This window comes from Macaca thibetana, chromosome 1 (genome assembly GCF_024542745.1).
Source record: "Macaca thibetana thibetana isolate TM-01 chromosome 1, ASM2454274v1, whole genome shotgun sequence".
Lineage (NCBI taxonomy): Eukaryota > Metazoa > Chordata > Mammalia > Primates > Cercopithecidae > Macaca > Macaca thibetana.
Window position 1 is genome coordinate 83,935,284 of NC_065578.1, and position 12,578 is coordinate 83,947,861.

At 36.8% G+C, this 12,578-nt stretch overlaps 2 protein-coding genes across 8 annotated transcripts in view; both read right to left on the minus strand.

The window, feature by feature from the left end:
* GNG5 (G protein subunit gamma 5) overlaps positions 1–12,578 on the minus strand; it is a 547,759-nt gene that overhangs the window by 157,252 nt on the left and 377,929 nt on the right. The window lies entirely within an intron of this gene.
* The window catches only part of SSX2IP (SSX family member 2 interacting protein), a 48,228-nt gene that overhangs the window by 10,305 nt on the left and 25,345 nt on the right, over positions 1–12,578 (minus strand). For 6 of the 7 annotated variants that reach the window (XR_007729171.1, XR_007729170.1, XM_050805792.1 and 3 more), the window contains exons 6-11: positions 11,683–11,818; positions 9,401–9,476; positions 9,144–9,321; positions 5,207–5,357; positions 2,900–3,036; positions 2,383–2,556 (exon numbers count right to left, since the gene is read on the minus strand). Coding sequence is in view for 5 of the 7 variants with exons in the window: in XM_050805792.1 (XP_050661749.1) it covers positions 2,383–2,556; positions 2,900–3,036; positions 5,207–5,357; positions 9,144–9,321; positions 9,401–9,476; positions 11,683–11,818 (852 nt within the window). In the remaining 2 variants the exon portion in view is untranslated. The remainder of the gene's footprint in view (positions 1–2,382; positions 2,557–2,899; positions 3,037–5,206; positions 5,358–9,143; positions 9,322–9,400; positions 9,477–11,682; positions 11,819–12,578) is intronic. The other variant, XM_050805817.1, reaches the window with a different exon arrangement.

Consider the following 12,578-nt stretch of genomic DNA (forward strand, 5'->3'; position numbering starts at 1 on the left):
TTAGACTGGAACTGAGGAAATCCATGTCAGCTACTTAAAACAAGCAACACACAATCTTTCATTCATAAATATTGATACAGAATTATGCATCACCAAACATTTGAGAAAACTAGTAATAGAAAAAAGGTCAAGATAAATAGAAAACTGACCATGGATAACAGATAATTCAAGAGATGAAAGAAATCTTTAAAAAAAATGTAACACATATTATCAGATTAATAAACATCTGTAAAATATCATCACGCTATATAAAGAAAAGCAAAAATTAGGGACATTAGAAAATTTTAAAGATAAATTCTGAAACAAAAACTTAGTGGCTAAAGCAAATAATAAAACTGACCCTGAAAGGCCAGTTTCGTGATCTCTAAGATAAAGGTAAGAGAATATTCCAGAATTGAGAACAAAAGTCAACCTGTAGATATATATTCAGAAGGCCAAATGCGTTTAACAAAAGTTTCAGAACACAGAGAAGTCAAAGAAGGAAAAAATAAAGATGAAAATTTCCCTAAATTAAAGAAATACAGAATCTTTAGGCTGAAAGGAACTCTCCAGACATATCCCGGTAAAATGTCTAAACTTTAAAAAAATACCCAAGCTTCCACAGAGGGAAACAGAAAACAAAACACAGATATCTACAAAGTAACACAGGTATATTACAATCAGGCTTCTCATCAGTAAAACTAAACACTAGGAGAAAGGGAATAATTCAAAGTTTTGAGGGAAAAAAATGTAATCTAAATTCTACACCCAGTCAAACCAATCATGTATGAATATATTTTTGAATATTCCAGAATTCAGAATGTGTATAGCTCATGCACTATTTATAAAAAAAAAATTACTCAAGAAGGTAATACAGCAAATTGAATAGAAACCCAAGAAAGACAGTAACATGAGATATAAGAAACATGGCAGCCGAATCTGATTCAGGAAATCACAAAGGAAGCTACAGAGAAAGTCAAAGAATTCACTAGATAGTGATATATCTCTCTGGGTGGCAAAGTCTTAACAATACAGAGTATTTTCTGTGTCAAAACATATTTGGTTATAGAATTATATTTACATAATTGTAATGTTATCAATTTTCTTTCCTGGTTTTCCAACTTTGAAGTCTCAAGTTTAGACAAAGTACTTATACCTGGATTGTACTGAAGGACAAACTATAAATGTGATAACAATGAAAAATAGTATCACAATCAAAAACTGCAAAGTAGGGGAGCAAGAGAGGTAGAACAAGAGTAACTACAAGAATGTCCTCAGCTTTCACTGCAGGGATGAACTGACACTGACTGAAGTTGAACAAACATAAAATGAAATGGAAGCTTCACATTATTTCCTTAAAGCAAAAAAAAAAAAGGCAATCAGAAGAACAAAAGGAACAACATTATGAAGACATGAGATGTGAATAAGGAAGGGTGTAGGCAGGAGATACAATAAGGACACAGAATTCCTTATCTTTCATAGCAGAGAATCAATAAACTGATAAAGAAGAAAACTTGAAATACATTAAAAGTTAAAATAGTACTTCCTACAAGAATTTCCAACAGATACTTTTAACAAAAGTTACCTCTAAGGACTGAAACTGGGGATGGGAAAGGAGGAGACTTTCTCACTTTGTAGCTTTTTTTATGAGTTTTGTTGATTTCTTTTAACTATAGTCAGACATTACTGCTACAATTTTTGAGGGGGGAATATGTTAGAAGACACATTGCTAAGTAAAAAAAGCAAGCTACATGGAGAAACCCTGTCTCTACTAAACATACAAAATAGGCCGGGTGTGGTGGCGCACGCCTGTAATCCCAGCTACTCAGGAAGGCTGAGGCAGGAGAATCGCTTGAACCCGGGAGGCAGAGGTTGCGGTGAGCCGAGATCGCGCTATTGCACTCCGGCCTGGGCAACAAGAGCAAAACTCCGTCACCAAAAAAAAAAAAAAAAAAAAAAAGCAAGCTGTAGAGCATATATATAACAATAGTGGACTGGGGGAGAAGAGAACTTAATTTTTTTATTATACTTCCTTTTTAAACAGCAACGCAGTCTTGGTTGCACTGTCTGCTGACACCACACCTACTGACAGTGGATGAATGATGGATACCAAAAGAGATTTCTTGTGGAAATCTCTCAGCAGGAGAAAGCCAATCTGAAAGGAGTAATAAATGCTTATAGCCTTTTTTTTTTTTTTTTTAGTTCAGTTCTCAAATCTGGTAAGGGGAAATAATCCCATTCTATATGCTCAGCCTCTCTTTCATTTCAAATTATTTATGAGATCACCAGTAAATATTTTAGAAAATAAGTAAATAGCAAGAAACCAAAGTAGACCTTAGAAGCATTCTACTAAGGCCCACCCACCCCCAGTATTTTCAAAAGCACTACCATTATTTAAAATACCTCCAATCCCAGGCGAATAGCGGCTTCTGTAAAGCTTCGTCTTTCTCTCTCAAAATTCTTTTTCTGCTCTTTAAAAAGCGACCATTCTTCTTTGAGGCGTTCCTTTTCTTCCAACAAATAACAGTCTCGTAATAGTGAAGTGGTATCATCATCACATGCAGTAGCAAGCTGCTGCTATTAAAATTTAAAACATAGTAAGTTCCTGAGGGGCCCTGCAACACTCCAACAACTTGAAATGAAAGCAAAGGAAGGCGGGTCAAACTTCAGGGCAGGAATATAAATTATTAAGAATCCAAAAGTCAAACGAGAATTCCCATTTCCCAAAAGCTACGACCCCAACTAGCAAAGTATGGACTATTTAAGGAATGGTACACAACGTATCTGTTAGCAGGAAACGTAGACTAGAAAACTGTCAAATACCAGGGCCTTATGAAATAAAGGAATACAAATCTGCTAAGGTTCAGCACAATTCTGGCTTCTCATGGAGAACAAGTTTTACAAGGTAATTCATATTCACCTGCAAAAGCTGTTGCTGAGTTTTAATCATTTCTTTACACTGCTGAATTTCTAACTCAAGTTTTTCAGTTTCTTGTTCGTGGTCTTGTCGTGAGATAACATCTTCATCATTAAAACCTTCCAGGTGTACCTTTGAAACTAAGACAAAATCAGTAAGTTGACATAGGTTTTATAGCCACCATTTAGTTTACAGTGTTTCTACACATATCGTTAAAATAAGGGCTCTCAGAACTTTTATCTTTCTGGAATTTTATAGGTTTTCTAAAAAGTAGTTATGTCCTTTGGCTTTTTAAAATTTCATAAGCTATAACAAAATTACATTTATATTATTTTAACATTATAAAAAATTTTTAAGCAGCACAGCAACTACAGGAGTTCATGACAATTATATATTTGTACAATTTTAAGACTAAATTATATGCTTACAAATGGAGCTCTATTGCCAAGATTTAATTTGTAAACCATATTTATTCAAGATTATGTCCTAATTAAAAACAGACAAAATGGCCATATTCAGAGAAGAGAAAAATAAAATCATTATGTTTTTGTTGACACTGCTTCAAAGATCAATGATGTGTCACAAATCTTGCTCTCAAATATTAAATTCAACAAACACGAAGTCCAAACACACTTGCTATTTGCTAGTAGACAGCACTGACTCAAATGAACAAAATCTCGAGTATATTCATTTTGGTGTTGTAATAATAATTTTGCCGATTGCTCTTTACTACTTAACATAATGGCATTGAGTTCATATTTTGACAATTTAAATTTTTTCTTTAAATAGGCTTCATTTACTGAGCAGAAATCTTCATTTTCCTAATTTAAAAGCAAACTTTACCAAGTAGAAAATATTAAGAATATATTCATCAATGTAGAGCTATGTATAAGGAAAAAGAATAATGTCTGAAATAATAAAGTGAAAAAAGCACACTAAACAAAAATATAGGTGATATTCAATTTTTAAAAAATTTTTAAAAATAAGTATCTTGCAAATCCATAGAGGAAAGTCTAGAAAAATATACACCCAACTGTTAAGTGTTATATGTATGGAATGGAGACCTGGATATTCTACTTTATATACTTCCAAATTAATATTTTGCATTAAACATCTATTATTTTAAAAATAATTTTAAGCCGGGCGCGGTGGCTCAAGCCTGTAATCCCAGCACTTTGGGAGGCCGAGACGGGCGGAGCACGAGGTCAGGAGATCGAGACCATCCTGGCTAACGCGGTGAAACCCCGTCTCTACTAAAAAATACAAAAAACTAGCCGGGCGAGGTGGCGGGCGCCTGTAGTCCCAGCTACTTGGGAGGCTGAGGCAGGAGAATGGTCTAAACCCGGGAGGCGGAGCTTGCAGTGAGCTGAGATCTGGCCACTGCACCCCAGCCTGGGCGACAGAGCAAGACTCTGTCTCAAAAAAAAAAAAAAAAAAAAAAAAAAATAATTTTAAGTGAATTACTAGGAACACAGTAATCTGCAAGCATCTAGAAATAAGCAAAAAGTTCCTATCTATACTATGATAAATATTTCTTGATTTTTTGAGAGTCAGTAAAAGAGACTCAGTTTTCTCTCTTTTTTGGGGGGGAACAGGTGGTGTGTGGTTACATGAATAAGATCTTTGGTGGTGATTTCTGAGATTTTGGTGCACCCATCACCCAAGCAGTATACACTATATCCAATGTGTAGTCTTTTATCCCGGCTCAGTTATCTTTATTCGATTGTATACTGCATCCAGAGCAGATGGATCCATGATGTCCTCTTTTCAAACATTCACCCTGAGACCAAAGTGTATTTTTCTCAGTGAGGTTCAAACCTCACATCTAAATGTATGTAAAATCTTGGCTGTGCACTGTGGCTCACACCTGTAATCTGGACACTTTGGAGAGGCCAAGGCAGGTGAATCACTTGAGGCCAGGAGTTCAAGATGAGCCTGGCCAACACAGCGAAACCCCATCTCCACTAAAAACACAACAAAAAATTAGCTGGCTGTGATGCGCGCCTATAGTCCTAGCTGCTCAGGAGGCTGAGGCAGGAGAAATCACTTGAACCTGGGAGGCGGAGGTTACAGTGAGCCGAGATCGCACCACTACACTCCAGCCTGGGTGACAGAGCAAGGTTCTGTGTCAGAAAGTAAAATAAAATAAAATGAAAAAATAAATGTATGCAAAATCTTGCTTTCAAACCACCAAACTGAAGTATATAGTACTTTAGCTCTGAGCCTACAGATATAGCTTTCTAAGTGACTGAAAATCAACACCTTACCAAATGTCACAACTCACTTTACATGCAGAGAAGCAGTGGTTACCTTGGTTATCAAGTTTTTCTACATGACTTTTCAAAATTCTCCACTGTTTTCTGATGCTGTTTGTAAGCTGCTCTCTCACAGTTTCACAGGAAAGGTCCCACATGCTCTCTCTGCTCAGTTCCCCGGCATCTTCTTCAACATCAGAAATAACCTACAAGTGGAGAGAGATGAAGAGGAAAGGCTACCACCTTACAATGGCTTTAGATGCTCAGGCAAGTAGTCTTCAGTTTGATTTCCAGAGGGAGCTGCATCCGAAGCATTTCTGTGCTGTGTCTTATGCACATATGACCCAGTATTTAACATAAATGTCTTGGAAAAAAAAAAAAGAAAAAGACAGAGACTCCTAAATTCAGCTCGCTCTAAACCTGAATTTGAATCCAAATACAGTTAATGACAAGAGTCATGAAGCTGTCTGAGGAGATATCAATAGCTGTCTAATGTGTTGGATGTTTTCACATGTTATTTAACCCTCAGCTCATTACAATGTAGGAAAACTGAGGCTTAGAGAAGCAGCATTACAACTAAGAGGCAGAACTGATATTTGACATTAGATCAACTTGTTTCTAACCCTAGGCTGCTTAAAGAAACACATTTGTGAAATAATCTCTGAAGTACTTAATAGAAGCAACTGTTAATTCTATTTTCCTCATGTACTTTTGTATACAACTGGAGATATTTTTCTTTGTATTCTGCCAAAACATGAAATCATAAAGAAGTAGCAAACTTTACTGATACATGATCATACAGAATCAAAGCAGGATAAAGAACATGGGGAAACAATACTAAAATGGATATATGTCATAATAACCCACATCTACATAAAGTAGTTCTAATTTGTCATTAATATTCAGGAAGGTAGAAAGATACGCTTCACTAATTTGAACAATAAAAATCTTGCTGGGGTAAAAAGGAAGACAAAAGCTGAAAAGAAAGAAGGGCTGATTCGACTGCTCTCACATAGAGATCAGCAGGATGAGGGAGCAACTGAGTCTGAAGAACTCTATCAGTAGTTGAGGTCAGCAACGGCTAGTAGAGGTCAGGGATTCAGAGGCAGAGCAGGCAGGGGAATGGCCCAGGATCTGGCTCATGGTGATTCTAGCCCCTTCCAATCCTCAAAAGCTACTTGCCAGTAACTGTTTCAAGGAAGCACAACTTGTCTTCTGAACATTTTAAAGCCTATTAGAATACTACGAATCTGTTTTTATTGGCCAGGCGCAGTGGCTCACACCTGTATGTAATCCCAGCACTTTGGGAGGCCGAGGCGGGCAGATCACAAGATCAAGAGATCGAGACCATCCTGGCCAACATGGTGAAACCCTGTCTCTACTAAAAATACAAAAATTAGCTGGGCGTGGTGTTACATGCCTGTAGTCCCAGCTACTCAGGAGGCTGAGGCAGGAGAATCGCTTGAACCCGGGAGGTGGAGGATGCAGTGAGCCAAGATGGCACCACTGCACTCCAGCCTGTAAACAGAGCGAGACTCTGTCTCAAAAAAAGAAAAATGAGTAATTATTGCACATTTCTCAGATTGAACAGAACTCTGTAACCACAAAATGAAAATAAAAAATTTGGCTGGGCACAGTGGCTCACACCTGTAATCCCAATACTTTGTTAAGGCCAAAGTGGGATGACTGTTTAAGCCCAGGAGTTCAAGACCAGCCTGGGCAACAAGACCCTGCCTCTAAAAAACCAAAAAACCAAACAACAAACTCATTTTACCTGAATTTTTGGTATATGTTTTAGCTACAAGTAAGTAGGTCAAATAAAAAATGAAACCTGGATGCTACCTAGGCATTCCAACATTACATCTTATTTCTCTTGCTATAATGCTTCAAAAATCTTTCCCTACAAAAATGAAAGAGAAAAGGGAGCTAGAAAAATGGATCTTTTAAAACTAGAAAATATATTCAAGAGATCGTTGTTAGTCCACTTAAACATCTGAATTATGAAGAATTATACAGGATACTACCCACTGGCTGAGTAATGGGGGTGAGGAAGGTTTAATCACTGGAGAAAGATCTCCCTGATTTGCCACATACTTTTGCTGACTGAAATCTGGTGATGAGACGTTAAGGTTGGACCAAAAACTGAAGACGCTGCAGGAGTAACGGACACTATGCTAACCTTTAAGAAGTATTAGTGAATGTTAAGAACTGATTAGAAGTGACAGAGTTTGAGATAAAAAGGTTAACTACATATAAGAGGTCAAGCAGGCCTCAAAATGGAGAATGTAAAAGATATTTGGGAACTCAAGACCAACCTGACCAACATGGAGAAATCCCATCTCTACTAAAAATACAAAATTGGCTGGGTGTGGTGGTGCATGCCTGTAATCCCAGCTACTCCGGAGGCTGCGGCAGGAGAATCACTTGAACCCGGGAGGTGGAGATTGCAGTGAGCTCAGATGGTGCCACTGCACTCCAGCCTGGGCAACAAGAGCAAAACTCCGTCTCAAAAAGGCCTGGCGTGGTGGCTCACGCCTGTAATCCTAGGACTTTAGGAGGCCGAGGAGGGCGGATCACGAGGTCAGGAGATTGAGACCATCCTGGCCAATATGGTGAAACCCCGTCTCTACTAACACATACACACACACACACACGCACGCACACACAAATTAGCCAGGCGTGGTGGCGGGTGCCTGTAGTCCCAGCTACTCGGGAGGCTGATGCAGGGGAATCACTTGAACCCGGGAGGCAGAGCTTGCAGTGAGCCAAGATTGTGCCACCGCACTCCAGCCTGGTGACAGAGCAAGACTTTGTCTCTTAAAAAAAAATATATATATATATATATATATATATATATATATATATATTCAAGTAATATTTTTTTAAAAAAACGTTAAGGAATAAAAAAGAAAAGGTAAGTGCTGGGATGGGTTTATCAGCTGGACTGATGCGTGATACCACAAAATAAATAATCCTCAAATACAGGTTTAAAAAGTAAGTTCTGGTACCTTGCTGTTTGTTAACTAGCATTTTCCATCAACATTATTTTCAGATTTTAATTACTAATGTGAACTTGCTGAAACCTAAGATTTTAACTTATATGTAAAGCAATTAAGTAAAATGAACTTTTCACCATTATGTTATTTTTTTTTTTTCAGACCTCTGCATGTATTACTCCCGTTCTCTGGAATGCTTTCTCTATGTTTGTTTGTTTTTTTTTAACCTCAAAAATACTTATTTTCTAAGAAGCAGTGAAAATGTCACTTTCTCTGTGATGCCTTGATTGCCATAACTGTTCTGCACACTGCACCACCTTATTACAGCACCTAATAATGTAATAATCACGTCTCCACATCTGTCTCTCCCAAAAAGAGCTTCTTGAGGGAAAAAGTCAAAATCTTTTTAGCCTTTCCTTTCCAGAGACTAGAACATAAAGAACACTCAATAAATTTATGAACTGATTATTTGGTTCCCAAAGTTAACGAAAGTTTCACTCTGTGAAAAGTAGAGTACTTAATACTAAAACAACTGAAAGGATATTTGACATAGTGGTTATGATCGTGAGCTTTGGAGCAAGGCAAACTTGGATTCAAACCCTAGCACTCTCACGTGTGATACTGGGCTACTAAGTATTATGCCTTAGTTTCCTTATCTATAAAATGGGGATATTTATAGTATCTAAATCATCAAATTATACGAAATATTCTCATATGTTACAAGGAATATTATAAAATGAGACAATGCTCATAAAGCACTTCTTACAGTGCTTGACATGTATTAATTTCCTGAAAAATCATCTGCAGCATTTTTCAGGGAATGTCTGAAAACATATAGGAACAGGCTTTTTGGTTGTCACGGTAACTGAAAGTAGCATAGCAGTGAGTGTCCTATTCAAAATACCAATAGTGTCCCCATTGGGAATGCCTATCACATGTTTTAATTATTCTTATTAGCAATCTGAAGACTATATTAGAGAGGAAAGAGCCACTTACAGTTCCTGTACTATCATCTACTCTTTCTCTAGGTTTCTTCTTTTGGGGAGAAAGAAGGGAAATCATTTCCTTTTTCATCTGTTGAAGAACCTTCTTAAGTTCGGCATTTTCCATTAGGATTTGTTTCTGACGATATTCATAATCATTCAAGAGAATTTTATACATTTCATCTTCATTCCTGAGAAAGAAACTGTCAGTATGAAAATGCAGGATAGAAGGAAGTCTGATTACATTTATCAATTTAAACTGGACTTTACCTGGCTTCAGTTTTACCAGTCCTCCAGGAGCCTCTTTTTCCATCAGCTCTCCCAACATAATTCAAAATGTCCATAGCTACAAACATGAACACAGAAAATTAATTCTTACCATACATGCTTAAGCGTCTAAAACTCTAATGCACTCTATACACATAAATGGTGAAAGTGAACCTGGTATATAGGTTAGGATTTAGGCTTAAACAGCCTAATTTTCGAGTTTCTAGTTCTACACTTGGAAGCAATGAGATCTCGGCACATTATTTAACTGCTAAGCCTGTTTCTTCTTGGACACTGGGAATAACAAAAGTATCTACCAAAGAGTTGTGAAGACAAAGAAATAACTGTTAAAGCACCCAACACTGTAGAGTGAACACAGTATCTGGCGCACGGTAAGTACATAATAAATGTTACTTTATCATTATTAATTTCATTATCAGGGTCGGCTGATAATCGCCCACAGGCTGGCTGCCTGATTTTGTAAATAAAGCTTTATGGGAACACAGCCACATCTACTTGTTTACATACTGCCTATGGCTACTTTTCCTGTTATAATGGCAGAGATAAGTAGGTGCAACAATTAAGTTGTAGATCCCATAAAACTGAAAATGTTTACTATATGCATCTATACAGAAAAACTTTGCCATGCCCCGTTAACATTAACATCTTCAACTTCATCAAAGGAGTCAAAGCCCCTGGTAGTAGTAATATCTTCTGCCGCAGGTGGACATGGAAACATTTGGCATAAGAAGGAAATAAGAGTAAATTATTGTAATCTTAGAGTTAATAAAATCATTATGAAACTGTCACTTCTGATTGGACCAGGAAACAGTTAGGCCCCTATAATGGAAGAGCTCTATTTCCAGAACTAAATCCTTAATAAACTTCTCCGTGTTACATTTTATACTTTCAGCATTTCGGCTGGGCGCGGTGGCTCACGCCTGTAATTCCAGCACTTTGGGAGGCCGAGGCAGGTGGATCACGAGGTCAAGAGATCGAGACCAAGGTGAAACCCATCTCTACTAAAAACAGAAAAAATTAGCCAGGCGCGGTGGCGGGCGCCTGTAGTCCCAGCTACTGGAGGCTGAGGCAGGAGAATGGCGTGAACCCGGGGTGCGGAGCTTGTAGTGAGCTGAGATCACGCCACTGCACTCCAGCCTGGGCGACAGAGCAAGACTCCGTCTCAAAAAATAATAATAATAATAATAAAATAAAATAAATTTAAAACAATACTTTCAGCATTTCATCCTGCTTTTTAATTGTTTTTCCTTCATGAATGAACAAGAGGCTAACTAACCTTAAAAACCAATGATTCTCCAAATGAGTAAGATTAACTCAGGATACCTAAAGCTTTCCAATCTTAATTGCATACTACTGAATCTTCATTTCTATTTTTCAATAATTTAAAAAATAAAGTATTCGGCTACCTCCAACAGCTCTGCTGTAGAATGACAGCGATGTAGTCAACACTAAACTGCTTGCTGACAGCAGGCAGAGTGTACCACATGACAGCCTGAAACGTATGCTCATCGTGTTTTTCAAATCTAAGGTAAGACAGTTTAGGGGTGTCATGGTATAATGTATGTTAGAGGACTACCTATGGTCACTTGGAAACCACTCTTCAATAAATAAATACACACTTCTTGTGTCTCGTATTTATACCAGGCCAGCAAAACTGTATTGTAAAGATCTACTTTCATATTTCTTTGCTTTTTAATTTACACTATCTACTTGAAATTATCCACATATTTGGATGAAATGGTTTAATGTTTTGAAAAAGCCTACTATTAGCAAAAAAGTATACTTTAGACACACACACATGCCTAACTTTCAAAGTCCATCCTTTTGACTAGTTTCTCCAAAAATGCACAGCTAAACTTATTTAAAGGAACTCAAACTGACATGAACGATTTGGTCTGATGATAAATTTTATGAGGTTTACTCTATTTTGACACTCAGAAACTGACCCTGATTTTTAATATTATCAGTTCTTTGATATGGAAAATTAGAATGTCCTCTGGCTTAGTTTTTCTCTATGGATTAATTCTACACTGGTCATGTTAAAAAACACATGTAATTAAATAAAGCAAGGCAAAATGACTTATTTTCCACTAACCAGCTGTCTAAATTTTTTATATAAACCACCACCACCGAAAAGCAATTGTATAAAGCATGAAAATAACATTTCACGAGTTACTGTGTTCAATCCTTTTACAATTATTTCTAAGCATAGTATTAGCTGATTTATTCCCTTAGCTGATCTTTGCCAGCTGCCAGCTGTTTACCTATTTTCTTATCTTTCTTGTTCATAACAAGTTGATGTAGACGTTCCTTCAGTTTATTATATTCACGCTCTTTTCTCTTCATATCATGATTATACTGAGTAGCTCGACTTGCAATGATATTTTGTAATTTTTGTACCTGAAAAAGGCATTTGCTATTATAAGCCCAGTTACAATTCACAAATTCAAAAGAGAAAAATCCTAAAATTCATCTCCCCATATAGGTTTTAAAATCCTAGGATGATTCTTCCTTATTTGTAACCAGTAGAAACCACTTTTTAAAATATTATATGAATCATATAAAGCTTAATTCTGAAATTTCTAGAAGTGCTAATTTTCTGAATTATCTCCTGTACCTTTTACCTTACATATAGACTCTGAACATTTAAAAACCAGATATTCTTATGGAAGTATTAAAATGATTAAAGCTTCATCTGAGATAAACTGAATTCATCTGATCATTTTAAGTGAACTCCTTGTATTACTGACTTAAAAATCACTTATACTTTTTGTTAATCTGTGACAAAGTGAATTAAGCCTGTGGCACATGGCAGCAGGTAAGCAGGCTCATTTTTCTAATTAAAAACAATTCTCAAATAAGAGTAAGTCCAAACAGCAGAATAATCCAGTCCAAATATTTGCTGAGTATGTATTACGTGCCAGACACTGCTGTTCAAAGTTCAGATCAATTACAGTTTCTCAGGCAGCCCCTGATAGAGTATGTCCTATTCTTTTATAAAGCCATTCCCAATCCCTGCTAGGGATTAACATGATTAACTTAATCCCTACTGAAGATGAACTGTATTCAAACCGTTTAAATGTAATCAACAGATCTAGTCAGAATTGTCTGTGAACTCAAGGAAACATGTATAAGCAACCTTACAGTTTAAATACTAATT